General features: G+C 34.6%; 1 protein-coding gene across 2 annotated transcripts in view; it reads right to left on the bottom strand.

The window, feature by feature from the left end:
- Positions 1 to 6,330: 6,330 nt before the first annotated feature.
- Positions 6,331 to 20,560, bottom strand: part of DNAJB14 (DnaJ heat shock protein family (Hsp40) member B14) — a 47,941-nt gene continuing 33,711 nt past the window's right edge. For both annotated transcript variants that reach the window (XM_026015606.2, XM_026015607.2), the window contains 5 exons: positions 19,332 to 19,517; positions 17,427 to 17,521; positions 16,537 to 16,646; positions 15,520 to 15,692; positions 6,331 to 11,283 (listed from right to left, as the gene is read on the bottom strand). In XM_026015606.2, the coding sequence (XP_025871391.2) occupies positions 11,159 to 11,283; positions 15,520 to 15,692; positions 16,537 to 16,646; positions 17,427 to 17,521; positions 19,332 to 19,517 (689 nt within the window). In that variant the 3' untranslated portion in view covers positions 6,331 to 11,158. The remainder of the gene's footprint in view (positions 11,284 to 15,519; positions 15,693 to 16,536; positions 16,647 to 17,426; positions 17,522 to 19,331; positions 19,518 to 20,560) is intronic.

Genomic DNA, 20,560 nt, shown 5'->3' with positions numbered 1-20,560 from the left:
GTGCATACATTTCATTAGTTTCTCAAAGTCCTTAAGACTTTTTTCATCTTCAGATGAAGAAGTTTGAAGGGCTGTTGTTTACAGGCTGAGCGGCACGCAGGATTGCCTGTGCCCTGAAGTCCCTGGTTCCCGGGACGCCTGGCAGGCTGAGTCAATGAGCATATGACTTGATCGCGGGGTGCTGAGTTCTAGCCCCACTGGCTGAAGACGGTACTTAAAAATAAAATCTGAAAGAAGGAAAGAAAGAAAGAAAGAAAGAAAAGGAAAGAAAGAAAGAAAGAAAGAAAGAAAGAAAGAAAGAAAGAAAGAAAGAAAGAGAAAGAAAGAAAGAGAAAGAAAGAAAAGGAAAGAAAGAAGAAAAGAAAAGAAAGAAAAGGAAAGAAAGAAAGAAAGAAAAGGAAAGAAAGGAAAGGAAGGAAGGAAAGAAAAAGGAAAAGAAAGAAAGAAAAAGGAAAAGAAAGAAAAGAAAAGAAAAGAAAAGAAAAAAGAAAAGAGGTCCCGGGTTCATAGGTTTCTGACCCCAATGTCCGCCTCTGCCTTGGCTTTTTCAAGAGTGCTCTGCAGGGGCCTGTCTAGATTGAATAGAGGAGCCTTGGGCCTCCTGGAGTTTTCACAGTTGTGCAACTCAACTTGTGCAGATAATGGATAACCTGTCCTTGGCTCGTGTTTTAGGAGGCTGTGACTTCTAAGGACTAACAGTATTTTGTTTGGTGCTCGTTTGCACATGTAACAAAACCTACAATTGGTGGTAAGAAAACGAAGGCTATGGGAACTTGAGGACTCCTCATCTTCAGCTCCCAATCCCTAAAAGTCCGAGGGCGATAGGAATTAACTCTAGCCCAAGACATGGTGGACACTGATTTCCTGGTTATCCTTGAGAAGATGAAATGGTAAACTACAGAGCTGTTTAAACTGTTAAAAATGACCAAATTATTACAAGTGAACTTGACAGTTCCATAGCAACTCACATTTTGAAGTTCACGTCCTTTTTCTCATTTGAATTAAACCCTTTGACTTCTTAGCTTCTGGGATGCTGCATTACTTATTTTCGGTCCTCACCCAGTCTAGTTTGCTTCCTAATTCTTTAGATGATGGCATTTAAAGCTTGTCTTTGGTTTCTGTATTTCTCTTTTCACATTTTCCTGAGAATGTGAGTCCCAAGTCTACACCTTTCCTCAGAATTCTAGGTTCACATTTTTAGCTGCTTCTGGGTTGTTGGATATTTCTACATACGTGTCTTTTAGTCAGCTCTGACTCAAAAGCTCCAAAAATTTCTCATATAAGCTTTTTTTCCTAACGTGTATCTGTATTGTTTCCATGATTCTACTAGTCAGGTATCATGTTTGGGACTGCTAATCTTTTGTTCCTCGTGTCTGCTACCCTAACGATTTTTTCATCTATATTTTTTCAATTCTTCATTCAAACCCTTATTTTATTTAGCAAGATGATATTAATAGCCTTAGTAATGGCCAGATAAGCCTTCCAAAACAATGCACATTACTGCTGTTCAAAAAATCTTTAGCGATGTATGTACCACTGCAGACTGATAAAGTTGACAGTCTTATACTGACACAAGCATCCTATTTTACTTCTAAATACATTCTAATGTGAATCCTGTACTCCAGCCAAGTTGATTACTTCACCCTTCCATCACTGGTTATTCTTTCTCCACACTGGTTCTGGAGGGTCTTTTAAACTCACATGTTTATTTCTCTTGTAGGGGAGGAAGAACATACTTCTACCCTCTTAGGTTTTTATGGCTGGGCCTAAGAAACTGATACATTATCTGGTGAAAAACATACACATTTATTAAAATTCTTATGTGTATATGGCAGTCTTCAGAAGGAAGTAAGGTCCAAAGAAATCATTAGATCCACAAGTTAAATACCTTTTTATACAAAGAACAACAAATTTTGGGGATATGACAAGAAAGGGGGCTTGGGTAAGGGACAGTAAATTGTGGGACAGTGACTCTGAAATATATACGTGAAACCAATGGCAGATAAAGATTATTTAGTAGACTTGTTTGTACAGGTCCATTTTGGCATCAGTCTTGCCTTTGGTGGTAAGAATGTTCTCTTCCTGGTAAGAGGGCACCTTTCTCAGAGGAAATTTTATGACCTGCTTTTTGGTAAAAGAGATCAAAGAATCCTTCCTGCATCTGTTTTCTTAGTGCCTTCAGTTCAAAATGATCAATATGCCTAAGTGGCATATTTTGGGGTGGCATGTTCTGAACCCCTTCAGTTTCTACCTTAAATATGTATTTATTTTTTGAGAGAAAGAACATATGCATGTGTGCACATGCACAGGGTTGAGGAGGGGCAGAAGGAGAGAGAGACAGAAATAGAGGGAGAGGGAGAAGCAGACCCCCACAGGGAGCCCTATGTGGGACTCAATCCCCCAACCCTGGGATCAGGCCCTGAGCTGAAGGCAGATGCTCAACCACTAAGCAACCCAGGTGTCCAGGAGACAGCATCTTAAGCAGGCTCCATGCCCAGGGCACAGCCCGATGAGGGGGTAAATCTCAGGACCTTGAGATCATGACCTGGGAGCTGAAATCAAGAGTTGGTCATTTAACTGACTGAACCACCCAGATAATATAATATCTACATTAGATATTTATTTTATTTATTTATTATTAAAAAGATTTTACTTATTTATTCATTAGACACACACACACACACACACACACACACAGAGACACAGGCAGAGGGAGAAGCAGGCTTCATGCAGGGAGCCTCACGTGGGACCCAATCCCAAGTCTCCAGGATCACACCCTGGGCTGAAGGCAGCTCTAAACCACTGAGCCACCCGAGCTGCCCAACCTTAGATACGTAAATCTTGTTTTCTGACAATATCTTCTCACATATCACATTCTCTTGAATGCTACTATATGTTACCTAGAATAATTGATATTTGTGCATAATTTATGTGTCATAGTTTTGATTTGTTTTCCCAATGAAACCCTAACGCCTAGAAGGCTGGGTCATGTTTTGGATTTTTTCCAGTTTCCTGCAATGACTAAATGTCTTGCATTCTTTAGGCACTCATTCAGCATCTGTGGAATAAAAGTGATTAAAAGAAACTGTTAATTCTGGCCCTGATGACAACTTCTTAGTTGCCCAAGTTTAGAGGCAAATAAAAATATGAACTCTAGCAAGTTCTTTTAATTTCCGGAAGCGCTATTTTTCATTTAACATCCATCCTAATGACTTTGATAAATGATAATTGACCTGGAAAATACTGATTTTTTTTTTTTCTTCTTGGGTGGCAAAAAAGGGAGAGCATAGCTTTCTAAACTCTCCAAATATCACTACATCCTCAAATTGAAAGAACTTAGATTCCTAATTTCCAAGTGTGGTGGTTTTTGAATTATGGCAGTAAATGGGAGATTGATCTGTTTTGAATTTACTCACTGCTGCTGGTATAAGACTAGGGGAAATATTTACCAGCCTAAAGGATTATCAGCACTATGTACCAGTTCTCCAAGGGGGTATACCAGCTGATCCCTGAGGTTCAGGAAGAAATTAGTAGAAACTGTATACATACGCACACAAAATTTTATCTTACTATTCAAATTTTCTAGTACACAGCATTCTAGAGAAATAGTATACCGTAAATATAATACATTAAACAGTTAAATATGTACATGTTGTAAAAGTTCTAACTTTATTGGTTGCATCAAAAGCCTTTGTTTCTGCTTATTTTTAGCTTAAGTTTCTCTTAGCTTTTGTATATGCCTAGGACCTCTCAATTTCTTTTTTATTTTTTTTATTTTTTTATAATAAATTATTTTTTATTGGTGTTCAATTTACCAACATACAGAATAACACCCAGTGCTCATCCTGTCAAGTGCCCCCCTCAGTGCCCGTCACCCATTCACCCCCACCCCCCGCCCTCCTCCCCTTCCACCACCCCTAGTTCGTTTCCCAGAGTTAGGAGTCTTTGTGTTCTGTCTCCCTTTCTGATATTTCCCACACATTTCTTCACCCTTCCCTTATATTCCCTTTCACTATTAGTTATATTCCCCAAATGAATGAGAACATACAATGTTTGTCCTTCTCCGACTGACTTACTTCACTCAGCGTAATACCCTCCAGTTCCATCCACGTTGAAGCAAAAGGTGGGTATTTGTCGTTTCTAATGGCTGAGGAATATTACTCAGCCATTAGAAAAAATTTTTTTAATTCTTCTTTCCTATAAAAAATTATCAGGATCCCTGGGTAGCTCAGTGGTTTAGCATCTGCCTTCAGCCCAGGGTGTGATCCTGGAGTCCCAGGATCGAGTCCCGCATCAGGCTTCCTGCATGGAGCCTGCTTCTCCCTCTGCCTCTCTCTCTGGGTCTCTCATAAATAAATAAAATATTTTAAAAATAAACAAACTCATGGGGAGGAGAGTCTTGCTGATTTTCCAACATACAAAAATGAAAATTTTATCACTTAGATTGGCCAAGTTGGAAAATGTTTTGCTAATATTGATGCTGGCTATGGTTTGGGATTTGGCCCATCGAGAATACAATTATAAAGTCATAGGCAATAACTTTTAGTTCTTTTATACTACCACTTATTGTCCTCACACCCTGGATTCAGGCAGTCACCTGAGAAATCACTAATTCAAACGATCTCTGGCTTGCATACAATAAACAATCACAATCAATGGATCACTCACATGTCAACATCTTAAACTCCCCTACCTTCAGCCTGACAGAACTCCAACTCTGGATGAGTTTGATGAGTTGTATTCCACTGCTCATGCATAGGCTGATGGGTTAGACTGGAGAAAATAAACAACTAAATAGATTGTAAATTCTGTCACCAATCTGGGACTCATAAAAACCCTTTTGCATTCAATAGCTGACTCAGTGAAAAAACAATTTCTTCAATTTGTCTTCTAAGCCTCTGTTTATTTTTCTTTTCCCCTCCCCGACTTTACCCTGCCTATTCATCAAGCCAATGAAAGGCATGACATCTTACTAACCAACACTACAAATCTACCTGCCTTTGCACCCATCCTCCATGCGTCCCTTTCTTAAAAAATGCTGGTGGTCGCTTAGCTAAAATAATTCTTCCAATGGACATAATATCCTCTTGGACATATCAGGCACTTACTGGTACTACTCTTACTGGTATTACTCTTTCACTTTCTACCTGCCCCTTTATAACAGAATGAAAAATAACAGAATAAAACATCTCTCATGCAATAAGATCTCATGTAATTAATAATTGAAAAAATAAAAGCCTTCTTTAGAAACCACATCCTCTTTCAGCTGACATCCTTCTCTATCTACTCTTTTTCACAGCCAGAATTTTGGGAAGTTTTTAATTGCTGCCTCTATTTATCCCAAATCCAATCAATCAAATAATTCTCTTGACTCTACCTCCTGAATCTCTCTCAAAATCATTCAGTTATCTGTATTTCTACTCTAGATCAAACCATGATCATCTGTCCTTTGCCAATAACTTCCTATCCTCCCTACATTCACTTTTACCCTCCAGTCTTCTCTGCACAACAACCCTAAAATGATACTTTAAAAACTCAAATCTCATATGTAACTCCATCCTTAAAAATATCAAAGGGTTTTCTATTGGCATAGGATAAATTCCAATCATCATCATCACTTATATGTGGTTTTATGGAACTTGGCTCCTATCTTATTTTAATTCTCTAACTTACCCTGTCTTTCCTATGCTATAATCATATGAGTTGGGACGCCTGGGTGGCTCAGTGGTTGAGCATCTGCCTTTGGCTCAGGGCGTGATCTGAGTCCTGGGATGGAGTCCCGCATCGGGCTTCCTATATGGATCCTGCTTCTTCCTCTGCCTGAGTCTCTGCCTCTCCTTCTGTGTCTCTCATGAATAAATAAATAAAATCTTTTAAAAAAATCATATGAGTTTGTTTCCGTGCAAGTTTGTTTTCACTTCTGTAAAGTTTCTATGGCTTTATCAACTTATTAGCACATTCTGCCTGCCTGAAATAGCTCTCTAGTATTCACCTCACTCCTACTTATTTCATCTTTTGGGTTTCAGTTTAAGCTCCTTTTCTCAGAGAAACTTTCCCTGATCCTCCCAAAGTAGGTTAAGTCTTCCAGATATATGTTCTCAGTGTACCTTGTAATTTTCCTTGTAGCATTCATCATAATTAGTTATTTATTTGACATTGATTTTCCTGGCTAGATGTAAACTCCATAAGGATTTCTGTCTTGTTCAGTGATTAATTCCCAGCACTCAGCTCACTGCCTAGGATAAAGCAGGCATTCATACATTTGTTGAATGGTTTAGTGAGTGAAAGAAAGTGCATATTAAGAATATAAAAGATGATAAAAACACATCCTTTACAGTGAGAACAGACCTTCTTTTTATTCATATATTGAGATAAACTGCAGAGACTGAAAGACAAAAATTCATCACAAATCATTCAGCAGAACATTCATTAAAAATCAAATGCATTTTCTTTAACAGAGTTCTCACACAGAAAATTTTATTTTATAAGTCTGATATAACACTAAGTATTTTACAAATCAGACATTTTTAAACCTAATTGTATAATCTTGAATGCACTATAGACAAAGTAAGATCTCCTTTGCCAGTTTCACTTAACTGGTACAAGGCTTCCATTAAAATTTCATCACACCTTGAAAATTACCTGCAGCTTTTAAACAACACATGATTTAAACCGTAAATGGAAGAAAGTCTTATGTAGCCATCCAAAAAAATGAAAACAAAAATAGGTAAGAAGCATTTCTTAATATAAATAAGTTACAAAATATAATTTATGTGGAGTTTCTTTCTTCTTGTTGGTATAGTCAGCCAACTCAAAAACAATTCATTTTGAAATCGATGCTTAGAATACTCCAGTGTCACCGGTAAACCTCTATTATTTTAGTGGTACTCTTAAATGGCAAAGTAGAATGAGACTGGAATGTCCCGACTCCTGTGTCAAAGTGAAGGAGATTTGCTCAAAATCATGCCGGTTGTCATCGCTGAGCAGTTACCAGACAGCTTGGCAACCCAGTAATCCCAATTGTTAATAATAACTTACTAAACTAGACACTTCAAGAAACACTTCTTACCCCTACATATTTCCATTGCTAGGTACAGAAACATACAATTATATTTGAAATATGGGCCTTCTAATAGGAATCTCTGCTTTAAAATTTGAAAATGATCAATGGGAAGAATTCACACCAACAGAATTCTGTGGAATGATTTTCAAAGTTAGAAATGAGAATATCCACTGCTAATGGAAGCCCTGTTCTGTGCAAACATAGTGTGGTATATATTAAACAATCACACATTTGAGGTATTAGCTGGAAAAAAATATATATATATGTATATATATATACACACCTATACATGGACACATCACAGAATATTCACAAGTCCATTGGCCCCAAAACCAGCAGATAATAAAATTAAATGAGAATGAATCAAGTACCAACAGGAAAAAGTTACATATAGGACACTTACAAAAAACATGGTTATAGAATCCTTAATATAAGGAGTATGTTTTGAATTAATGTTTTGAGGGAAAATGTTTCCATTTATATGAAAGTCTATTTAATAGTAATGGAAACCAAAAAGGAAGCCTGAATTCTAGGACTGTGGTGCCTGTCGGATTATTAAAGGGACGTGCAAGAATTCTTTAAAGATTCTCATTCTACTCACTTTTTCTTTGTAATTACAAATTAGAATTTAAAAAGTTTTGTACATTATTGTTACACTACTCTTTACTTTTTCATTGGTTTAGAGAATTTTATGGACTTCAGGCATAGTCCAACGGGCTAACAGGTACAGTTTTTTTTTTTTTTTAGCTATTTAGTAAAGATTAAAATTCAGATTTATTGTTCATTTTCAGAAGTTTTTCTGTTCAGACAAGAAAAGATTATGAACGCTCTTTTGGTCTGTTTCACTCAGGATGAAGACAGATGGTAATAGGGGTAGTATTAAACCTAAGCTTCATTTAAGGAAGCTAAATGAATGCACAGATTCTCCTTTTGAACCATAGGGTCCTTTGACATAACACTTACTTAACTGGCAAGATGGCTCATTTGGTTCTCAGGTCAACATCAAAAAATATTTTACTGCCTTACCACAGGTAGAAGATTTTTTTTAAGGAAATATATGGGAAAACATTATGAATAATATGTCACAGTTATTAAGTAACAGCTGCATTTAAAACTATTAAAGGTCAAAAAGAAATTAAGAAGGTAACCATTTTTCTCACTATACACTATTTTACATACTAGTGGAACTGAAGATTAAAAGGAAGACAACTTAGGCTTAAAAGTGCAATCACAGTAAAGGGCTGGGACTCCACATTTCTGTTCCTGTGAACACCTGAGCTGACACGAAAGCAGAGTGGTGTAATGCACTGGCATATATTTGCTTTAAGGATTTATTCTTCTCTACCAAATTTCTGTAAGTTATAAAGAAAAATGCAGTGATTTTGAAACAAATACTTATTTAAGCATTCAAATGCAATCTGTTCCTAAAATACATTGTTTTTATTTATTACATGGATTAAATTTGAATTTTCTCATTGAGAATGAAATTCTCAGATTGGATCAAAATAAATTCTCAACCTTATAAGCAACTAGCACCAGTCTACTTGGGAACTAAGGAATAAAAAAAAAGGAGGAGTAAAGATACTATCTACTTTATCCCAAATCCTCACAAGGATAATGTTTATATGTATGTGTAAAAAGATAAAAATGTAAAGCATTAATAAATATAGTTGCTACCAAACTTCTAAAATATCAGTTAGAAAAGCTAGTAAAGCACTACTCAAAGATTGAGAGTTTTCAGGCAATGGTTAAAGTGAACAGTACAAGTTATCAAATGAAATTGCAAAGCCTGTGTAGTAAAAATAAGATGGTAAAATGTTGAGATTTTTATCGTAAGAGTAGCAAACATGAAAATCTTACATCTCAAGATAGTTCATATCTTCTTACTTTGTAGAATTAACCCAAAATTCTAAGACACTTAGTTGGACCTTCTCACCAAAATATGGATGACATTAAGGACTTAATATTTCCTTGCATACTTTATATGTGGCTTAAATTATCAGGCACTCAATCAGTTATTTCACATAGTTGTTTGAAAATTTGATTTTATCAAACACATTTCCCCGTCATTTTATGAAATGTGATGAAATGCAGCAATGCAACTGAAATATAATACTGTCCAAAAGCCATATATGACTTCATAATATATAACTTCACTTAACTTGATAACTTCATCTATCCCTTTAAAGCCAAGATTAAGGGAAAAAGAATCGCTCAAAAAGAGTTCGATTCACATTAGTGTCAATCACAATAGTGTAGATTTCTCATTAAAACTGGAAAAATGAATGGATTAAATTATTTCATTCAAATTTTTGTAATTTTTCTGATGTATATGAACTTTCAAAGTTAATTAGAATGTTATGACCTTATTTTTTAAAAATTCATTCTGCAGGCTCAAGAACAGATTTAATTTGTATTTTAAGCACTGCTATTTTTTTAATTTAAAAGTCGCATTTGTAAAATAAAACTGGTGAAGCTGTCCAGTTTTCCTAGGGCAGTAGGTTGTTTAGTTTAACTCATTAATTAATTCAGATATTTCTACTGATTCACCTGGAAAAGGGGATACAAGAGAACATTTTAAAAAGAATGGTCATTTTAGCAGTTTTATTCAACAGATGCTATAAAATCAACTACAGTCAGAAAACAACAACAAAAACCTTTAAACAGAAGAACAGAGCCACTCAAACTAGCATGCTCTCACACACAAAAAAACTACCAAAGATGCATTTGTGTCCCATTAACTGAGTATGAAGCAAAATCATTAAAATATTACAACTGTTAAACATAGAAGACTAGAAATCAAATAGTTTCGTACTGAATATACAGGCACCAAGAACTTCAATTTCCAGCTTACTTTTCTAATTTATATTATGGATTGAATTAGAGAGAGCTTATTCCTATAAGATTAATTGAATGACTCAATGGTGAATATTTTGTAGCTCAGAATTTTATAAGGATGACTTGCTATAAAGTCACTATTCTACCTACCTGCTGCCATATTTCTGCTCACCGTTGCATGTGGCCAAACAGATCATGCTCTGATCAAGTAGTGTGCTGTACTCTACTTATATATTTAAGAGTTGGCAATCAGGTTAAAAAGGCACAAAGCTTCATTTTAGTAGTATTTTTCTCTTATTACTCATTTGTAGAAGAACCCATTAACTTTGGATCCTGCTTAAATGATCACTAAGAAGAAACTAAAATTTCCATGGGGGCAAAACAGGTGGGTCCTTTTCTTCATGAATCATAGCAGCTTTCAAAGACAGACATATAAACATTTGGGAGCCTTTGAATTACTAGAATTGGAAATGACATAACTGCAGTTTACTGTTGAAGACCCTTTTTGTTTAATATCTACATAGCCATCTCCTCATATTTTCTTTAAAATCTATCAGTATAGCATTTCTTTTCTATGCATGGCTTAGCAATTCATAAAACTAAATAGCAAACTGATATTCTACACCAGTTCATTTATCTCAATATATATTCTGGATTATAATGGCAATATTAAAAATATCAATTCCCTCTAAGCTGATAATGCTACAAGATTTACACAGTTAAATAGCTTTTTTGTTTTTTCTTTTCTTTTTGAAAAAGTTTCGTTGCTTAAACTTCACAAACATTCAACATCTGACAAGAAAAATGTAATTTTGTCACAGAACACTTATTCTATCAGTTTAAACTAAAGTGTCTCATGGAGTTAAATGCTAAAAGAATTTAAATAAAAATGCAGTAACCCATATACAAAATGATCATTCCATAAATATTTACATGACCAAAGGAAACATGGAGAATCACTAAAACTGGAAACTGCTACAGGTGTGATAATCCTTTCTCAAGACATTTTTAGTTAGGAATAATATACGCTTTTAAAATGAAAATAGTTGCCAGAAGCATAACTAAAATATTAATTTTAGTTTTCAGTTCCTTACTATTCAAAGGAGCCAGGAGGTCATAAACAGTCCAAGATTTCAGGGACCAACTATGCAGTTTAGTTTTTAACATACAATCTTTTTCTTTAGCTCTCAGGACGAAACGAAACTTACTTACAGAAAAAATAAAGAGGATGCTAAAAGTTATAAATACAATCCCAGTTCATCCTCCTTTATAAATACTGGTCAGCCGCTCCAATTCTTTACAGTTGTCCATGCTCAAGGCATCAGCCTTCCTTCGGAGCCGATCATCACGGTATACTTTGGCTGCATACTGCATATCTGTTTCTGTTAACAAACCAAAATATTTTGCTTAGTAGATAATAATTTAGGTCACTTTGTTACTTAAGCTGAAATTATGTTTAAAGAAGCCCTTCAATATATTTCTAATAATTGACCCTTTTTTAAAAAGAAAGAAATCCAAGTATTACTCCTAAGAGCCTTTGGAAGCCTAGTATCTAAAACAAACACAGAGCTACTCTGCGAAAGAAATGAAAATAAAATCCTATCCACTCTTTCCCTCACTCCTGTCCTCAAAAGTTTAAAAACTGATGCTCTAAAGCACCATTTCGACCTTGCATACTAAAGACATATCATATGCTATTCAATCCTGCTGGTGATTGTTTTTGGTGTGACCTCTTGTTAAGGTTTCAGGTTAATTAATTATGCCACGACTTGAGTAGAAAAGTTTGAAATCTTGCCCTGAGTTTGCTTGAATTAAAAAAAAAAAAAAGGAAAGAAAATCTTACTGAAGGATCACAAAAGGGGAAAAAAGTTTGCTATAGAATCACTGTAGAGTTATTTAGCAAACAAGTACTTCTGAGACTTCTTTCAGTATGTGGATAGCATTACTAAGGAAAAAGAAACGGACTATAAATCTCTAGAGAACTATTCCTTGCTATCTTTCTGTTCCTCTCAGTCATTTCACTGTTCAGTAACTCTTCCAAAGGGTGGGGGCACTTAGAAAATATGTAACCAGACACAGAAAAAAGTCAGTTACTTTCTGGAAAACAATGGCCAAAGTAAAGGACATCAGTCAGCACCACATTCAAAATATACTCACAGCAAGAGTATATTCTATTTGTAAAGATCTTCATAAATGACCTTGTATTCAGTCAATCCAGCTAAGATTTAACAATCAAAATCACTCCATCCCCTTTATTTACAAGTGAGGCACTTGTAAAATCCTTTTGCAGATGCATCTTCCCAGATGAGGTAGATAAACCGAAGTTCACAGAGCTAGTCAATGGCGGTCTAGATTCCAAGCCAAACTTCCAATTCCTAGCTTAACATTCTTTCCATTACTTCAAATTACTGCTTGTATCTTATAAAATGACTACTGTATCAATATAGACATTAGAGAGTGTTAGAAATGACTGCAAAACAGAAAAACCCTGGTTAAAAAAAATCAATTGGCCAACAACCTTTTTGATGACATTGATTTATAAAACAAGGTGAGTTCATCCTGATTAATAAGTAAAACATTCAATCAGTGGATTAATTAACATTATACTGAGCTCCTTCCACTTTCATCTTCATTTAAAACCCCTAACCTCTAGATGTGCTGAATTTGTTAAGTTTTATTTTGATAATTTCAAGGAGTACCTGGGTGGCTCAGTCTGTTAGGCATTGGACTTAAGCTCAGGTTCTGACCTCAGGGTCCTGGGATGGAGCCCTGCATGAGCTGTGCTCAGGAGGGAGTCCGCTTGTCTCTCTGCCCCTCCCCCCACCAAGCTCCCCTTCTCCCCTTCTGTCAAATAAATAAATCTTAAAATTTCAAACCTTCACAAAAGAGTACTACAATGAACACTCTAAAACCCTTTACATCTTGATTGATCAATCTTTCACATTTTGTCAAATTTGCTTCAGCTCTCTCTTGTAATAAAGGCTGTTGTGGTGGTGCTAGTGGTTATTATTTTGTAAAACCTTTTGAGACTTTTCATTCCTAATTACTCCAGCATGTTTCTCTTAAGAACAAGGGCATTGTCTTACCTAACCCCAATTTTCAAATTCAGAAATCTAACAACTATAATTCTATCATCTAATATATAGTTCATATTCACATTTCACCAGCAGCCCCAATGATGTCCTTTATAGCCATTTCCTCCACACCCCATCTGGGATCCAACTCAGGATCACACATTGTACCTAACTGTCATTTCTTTTCAGTCTTTAAGAGTTTTGTCTTGTTCCATTGATATTCTTTAAATAAGTAAGTTGTTTTTTAATAATGACTTATTAAAATCAGATTCACTTAAAACTTATGAAAGTAACTTTAAAAGACACACATATAACTGTGTACAATACAGCTGTAGACAACTTCGTATCATAAACAGAACACAGACTGAAAGCCTGTGAAACTTTAATATCAATCTTGCCAGATGATTAAAAGATTAAGTATGCCAAGCAAAAACACTTGGCTTATGGTATGGATAGGAAAAAAAAATAATTACATTATAGTAAGTAAAAATACTGAACACTTACTGATGCAAGATATTATGCTAAGTGTTAACATGTATTATCTGTTATGGTCCACATTTTAATGATAACATAAATGAGATTTAGAAAGGTTAACTAACTTGGCCTAGGCAACATGTTGGTGGAACCAGGATCTTGTCTTGCAAGGCAGTCCCAGAGCCTGCACTTTAGCTGTAACATTACACTATCTTCCGTAAATATGAATATATTTTCCTTCCTTCTTTCTATTTGTATAGTCGATTTCCCAATTATTTAAGGTAATAGAATTTAAGTATACATAATCCAAAAATTGTCCATATTTGGCTGAAGATTAGAATTTGTATTTGAAAGGTGATATACCTAATGTGTTAGTCATTCTTTTAACACAAAACAAGCAAGTCTTTCCTATTCATTTTTATGAATTCAGTAATCCTTCAACCAATTATTCCTATATCCATTGAAAGTTTACCATATGCCTATGATATGCCAAGGACTGTGTAAGGCACTAGACATCAAAAAGTGAAATGAAATAAGTAAAATTTGGTATCCACTGCCCTTAAGACCTTCTGCTAATGCAATTTCTCAGCCTTAGCAACGTCAGCATTTTGGGCCAGGTAAATCTTTTTTGTGGGGGCTGTCCTGTGCATTGCAGGATGTTTAGCGGCACCCCAGCCTCAATCCTTTATACACAGGCAGCAATCTCTTCCATCCCCAACTGGTGGTGACACACAAAAAGTTTCCAGACATTACCAGATGTGATGTGAAGCAGAGCAAATCTTTCCCGGTTGACAACTAGTCTAATGCAACCTTCTCCACACTGATTTCACTGACTCAGAGACTGAGACACCAAGGAGGCTGTATCTCTTTTAAGTACCACTATATAGAATATAGATGAGGAAACCAAGGTCAGAGATATGAACTTTCTTGGAAGTATACAAAAGTTATATTTTATCAAATTTTCCCTAGTAGATGAGATGATGATAACCACTACCATTTTATGGGCCTTTTACTACATGTAAAACACTTTATTGTCTGATTTAATTTCACAACAAACTGGCAAAGCTGGGTATTATTGAGAAAATTGTGGCACACAGTGCCTGGATTCTGGAGACAAATGGATTGCTTGAATCATGGACTACCTCTATGGCCCTGGGTAAGTTACTAAACTCTCTTTACCTCAGTTTCCTTATATATAAAAAAGGTATAACTCTACAGTATTGTTGTAGAGATTAAATGAGTTAACATATGTAAAGTGCTTGGGACAGTGACTGAAATAATAGGTATTATATATGTGACAGTTATTTCCTCCTACCACTCATCATCATCATCCATTTTACACCCGAGGGAGTAAACTCATACATGTTAGAATATTTGGCCCTAATCACTCAGCTAAAGATCCCAGAGTGAGGTTTCAGCTTTAGTCTGTTTAATTCCAAAGTCTACACTGTATTGTCTACATTATTATTTGTAACAGTCAGAAAAACAATAACCATAACAACACTTGCTTCACATGCATCTCTGTAGATTCTTATGGTCAAACTTTTATAGGTGGAACTGCTTCTTAAGTTAAGGAAGTTGAAGATGGAAAATGCCAAACAAATTGATTAAGTGTTACCTAAGATTTTTTGTACAGAATAAACAAAGGAAAATGGAATGTCAACAGAACTCATTATACACTAAGTGTTAAATGTTGAAGATAAATTAATGAAGAGTTTCAAACTTCACTCTGAAACAGGATGCATATTAAAACTGATGATATAGCTAATGCGCCAGAATTTTTTTCTTTCTTAGTGCTATGATAATAAGGCATGTTACAATTGACAACATCTTAAATACAATGAAATTTAGTATCATTCACTTATTCAACCAAATATTTATTGATAACATCACAAGTGCTTGCTATGCGCCAAACACTGTTATAAGACCACATAAAAGATTTTAAGTTTTGAGCTCCAATTATGTGCCAGGCAATTCTAGAACCTTTCTTGAATAGGGAAACCTACAATAATCAATCAATTCCAAAGACTCTGAATAAATTTTTATATGTTAAACATTTAATTAACTTACTTTGTTGTCTTTCTTTCCAGCAATTATTTCGAATATTAGTCACATAATCTTCTTCCACACTCTTTTCCACTTTTTGTAATAACATTCCTTTATATTCATTTTTAAAGTCCTTGTTGACATAATAAACAACACCCAAGTTTTCTGTTTGCATTTTAATAGTTTGCCCTGATCCACTGTAAAAGAAATGCTTGATCATTATTTTTAATGAAAATTGCACATTCTGATCCTGCTACTACAAACCAAGCTAACAAAAACAATTACAAAAAATTAAAAAGTTAATATTGGTAATCATTTATTTACATTATTTCAAACTGCCTAAAACCACCATTCATGTCATTAAAAAGTAATTTCATTAATACAATATGTTCTTATAAGTTCTTTCAACTTTTAGTTAATAAAAATCTTATTTAGGAGCAATAAAAAGTTATTTCTTATTTTTAGATCAATTTGTTTTTAATACTGTAAAATCACTGCCAATATGATTGTACTTAGTTTCCCTTATGTTCACTGTATTACACTAAAGTTGTCTAGAATGGATGCTGTGTTAAATTTCCTTTTTGTCCTGATCTCTTACATATAAAGTACATTGTAGAAAAACATTTTATATAAGAGAAAAGTAATATTTGCTTTCAGTTAACCGATATTTACAAACAAAAGAATGTAGTCATTTACCCCTCAATAATATAAGTCTATGTAACATCAATTACAATTCTACTTTTGTCTTTCAAGTATTTTTGTCTTTTAAACTATTTTTTGCCTGTGAATTCAACACATTACCTATCATATTAAATTACTATCAGGTTCAAATATAGTACTTCTGTCTTTATCCACAATGGAACAGAAATGTAACTAACAAGATAATACAAATTTATTACTTGAGTAACTATTTTTTAAATTAGATATTTTAAAATCTGATATAGTAATAGAAGATTGCTTAAAAGTTGAAGAGAGCACAAAGCCCTTTACAAGAAGCTAGATAAGAAACAATTTTTTTTAAAACTTCACTTAGCTACTTACGATCTGGGATATAAGGAATAAGGAGGATTAGAGACCATCAATTGGCTTAATAATGACACGAGGATCAATACAATAATGGGCATCAGCTGGATAAACACAGAAAAACCTCCCTACAAAAAATCATCAAAAAATAATAAATTGTAATATAATTGTAGTTGTTAATAATCCAACAGTTGTCATATATTTTTAGAGGCAGAAAGGGCATTTGAGATCATCTGATTCAGTGCTTTCAAATCTCCCTGATCATAACAGCTTCCTAGAGTGATTCTTAAAAATATCCCTTTCCAGGTGCTTTATGTAGAGATCCTGATTTGGAAAACACTGATGTAAACTGATCTCATGTTACAGATGAGGACGTTCTCTATTTATCTTGCAAATCTAGCATTCCCTTGAATTTGAGGGTGGTATAAGGAAGCAGATGAGTGGGGGCCCAGGCTTTTCAATTTTTAGTCTAGTGTTCTTTCCATTTACCTTTCTACTCCATGTAATTTAAGGACAACATGCAATTAGGTATAACTGCATTAGAACAAGCAAAGTAACTATCAATTTAAGTTCTTTAGTACTAATTCCAAATGTTTTAGGACCAACATGAGAACTTGTCTTCAAAGCGTGTATACCACAGGGATATACTTCATCGGAATCACAGAACACCAACTTAAGGTGTCATTTTGCCCACCACCCTCCAGCTTGACTTCTACCCTAGTTCCCTTAATATCCCTAAGAGACTGTCCAGTCTATTGAATACCTCTGGTAATAGAAAACTCATTACTTCCTTTTAAAATAACTTCCCCTATTTTTAGATAATTCTTTTTTTTTTTAGATAATTCTAATTGCTTTTTCTGAGCTGAAATTTTGCCATTTTGAGATTTCTAATCATATCATAAACATACATCTCCTCTTTCTTCTTCTCTCTCATGTCCACTGTGTCGATGCTGATGTTGATGGCTATAACCAGCTCGTCCATTTGAAAATGAATGTACACTACCTAAAAAATTAAAAGCAAGACTAAATTAAGGAGAGCAACTGTGATCAGAAAAATCATATTTTCTTTTACATTCTTGTTTAATTTTTAAAAATTACTATAATAATGTATGTTTGAGTAGTGAATGCTTACTGCTCTGTGAGTAAAAAGTAGATGGAAACAGAAATGATTCTCCCCAGACTTTCCTTTCTTTAAAGTAGAAGTTCTCATATGTGGAATTTAAGAAACAAAACAGAGGAACATATGGGAAGGGGAGAAAAAAGAAGGAGGGAAACAAGCCACAAGACCCTCTTAAAGACAGAGAACAGAGGGTTGATGCAGGGAGGAAGATGGGGGATGGGCTAAATGGGTGATGGGGATTAAGGAGGGCACTTGTGATGAGCTGGATGTTGTATGTAAGTGATGAATCACTGAATTCTACTCCTAAAACCAATGCTGCACCGTATGTACCGAACTGGAATTTAAAAGTAGAAGTTCTTTATGAAACCATGAGTAAGAGTTCCTGCCTAATATTGCATCCATAGAGGACTTTTGTTGTAGTTGATTGTTTTTACAAATCTTGGGTCATCACTCTGAAATTCTTGCCTTCCTCATTTATCAACAAATCACAAATACCTTTGGAAATCAAAATAGTGCTTTCACTCATTAAAAAAAAAAAAACAAGTATAATATACTCTGTAATCTACTATGGCAGGGGTAGACCACAATTTATTCAAACATTCAGTTTCTGAAGGACTTTCAGGTTGTTTTCAAATAAGATGAGCAATCAGAAATAGCTACCATGTCAAAGTAACTTATGTTAAAACAAGAACTGTAATTCAACTACCTGAAAATTCACTACTACTTGAAAGATTTGTTCTTAGTATATCCTCCATAAAAATTACTAGTCTGAATAATTTTTTGTGAGAGATAATTATATACCCTAATATGTCAAAATACATGCTGTATTTTCAGTCATTAATTTATATTTATACATTCTCCTTCCATGAAGGATGCTTTACAAAATGCCCTATCAATGACCACAATCTTGCTCAATAATATTCAGACAGGATCATCAGACCAAAGTATATTAGTACATTCGTAAAGATTCTCCTAATTTTGAATTGAATGTTTAACTTAGCACTTAAATGTTGTAAATATGACTGGAGCTATAATTTTAACTACCTTATAGGAGCTATTCTTAAAGAAAATTAATTTTCATATAACTCATAGTAAACATAAGTAGAGTTCAATACAACTTACACTGGTACTATAAAATCTATTTAGTAGTAACTCTACCATATTTACTCTGATGGCCTAGTTCAACTAATTATTTCTATTTTAATTTTAAAACCCCACTACTTTATATATAACCTATGAATCAGACATTTTAATATTGCAATGGAAAGTACTACCTCCATATACATTCACATTAGCAATTTATAATGAATGAAATGCCTACAATGATCTTCAGAGAACCAATGTCAAATTGTCATCTAGGGTACAGGATACCTCCTGTAATTGTAATAGCACTTAACTAAGATATTGTCACTGGATTTCCTACTTATACATCCTTTCTTTAGCTTTATATAAAATAGAGAATATCTGTACTCATTTCTTCTTTTAAAAAATTAAAACATGTTATAGAAAAAAGGCAAACTTACAGTCAAAGTAGTAAGGCTAACATTTTTTTCACCTTCATGAAAAATCATCAGACGATCATAATACTACAAGAAATGTAGGGGAGAAGCTTGACAAATCTCCAAATAGCCTAACTGGGGGTGTAAATCTCTAGCTTCATAAAATAGAATATTTATAACTAACATTAAAATACCTGAAGGAAATCCACCACCAAAGAATATATTAAATAAGTCTTCTGGAGTTATATCAGCTTCACAACCTCTATGGAAATTAAATCTACCATTGTTTTGGTGATTACACGCTTGTTCTTCATTGCCTGTGAGGTCATACTGTTTTCTTTTTTCTGGATTGCTTAAAACAGCATAAGCATTTCCAATCTCTGAAAAGGTAATGAGTAAAAGGTGGTAAGCAAAGTTTTTACATTATAAAAAGACTTCCCCATATAAAAGCTACCGTCATATTCACAAAAAAAACAAAAAACCAAACAAATCCTACCTGAGACAAATTAAAAAAAAAAAGTAAAATAGTAACAATTTCTTATAAAGGTTTATACATTAGCTGTGCCTGGCTGGCTCATTGAGTTAAGCTTCAGACTCTTGATTTCGGCTCAGATCATGATCTCAAGGTCATGAGATTGAGCCTGGAGGCAGGTTCCATGCTGGGCTTGGAGCCTCCTTAAGATTCTCTCTGTCCCTCTTCCTCTGCCCCTCCCCCCCTTAAAAAAAGGTGGTTTTTTTTTTTTTAAGATTTTATTTATTCATTAGAGACACTGAGAGACAGGCAGAGCCCTAGGCAGAGGGAGAAGCAGGCTCCCTGCGGAGAGCTGGATGCAGGACTCATTCCGGGACCCCAGGATTACTACACGAGTCCAAGGCAGAGCCTCAACCACTGAGCCCCCCCAGGAGCCCCAAAGGTTTCTACATTAAACTTATACACTACTTGCAATTACACATATTATTACCTCCCAATACAAATTTTTATATGAGACTGGTAAGTCTTCCTACTATCTTTAACATAAAAGAATGTTCATCTTGCTTTCTTACTATTGTGCTCCATCCTCTAATATCCTACTTCTTCTTTTGAATATCCTAATCTAGTCATTCATTAGTGCTACTCAAACCAATAATAATAGCTGTAGCTACTAACTACCATACTCTGAACCCAATATATTTTTACATTATTCATTATTATCCTTACTATATGGATGAGCCTTCTGAGGCTCAAACAGGTTAGGATACTTGTTCAAGGTCAAAAATTTTTTTCAGGATAGTAGGTATATTCTATGCAACCTTTACTGTAAACCTGTTTTTATATACTCTAGCCCAGAGTGAACTATCTTTCATTTTATTCATTAATAATTTGTTTCTCTTGAAACTGTCAACTCCACGAGGATAGGGAAGGTATCTATGTTTTCACTGCAAT

The sequence above is a fragment of the Vulpes vulpes genome, chromosome 4 (genome assembly GCF_048418805.1).
Source record: "Vulpes vulpes isolate BD-2025 chromosome 4, VulVul3, whole genome shotgun sequence".
Lineage (NCBI taxonomy): Eukaryota > Metazoa > Chordata > Mammalia > Carnivora > Canidae > Vulpes > Vulpes vulpes.
Note: the sequence above shows the minus strand (reverse complement) of the source record. Positions and strands in the feature narration are given on the sequence as shown.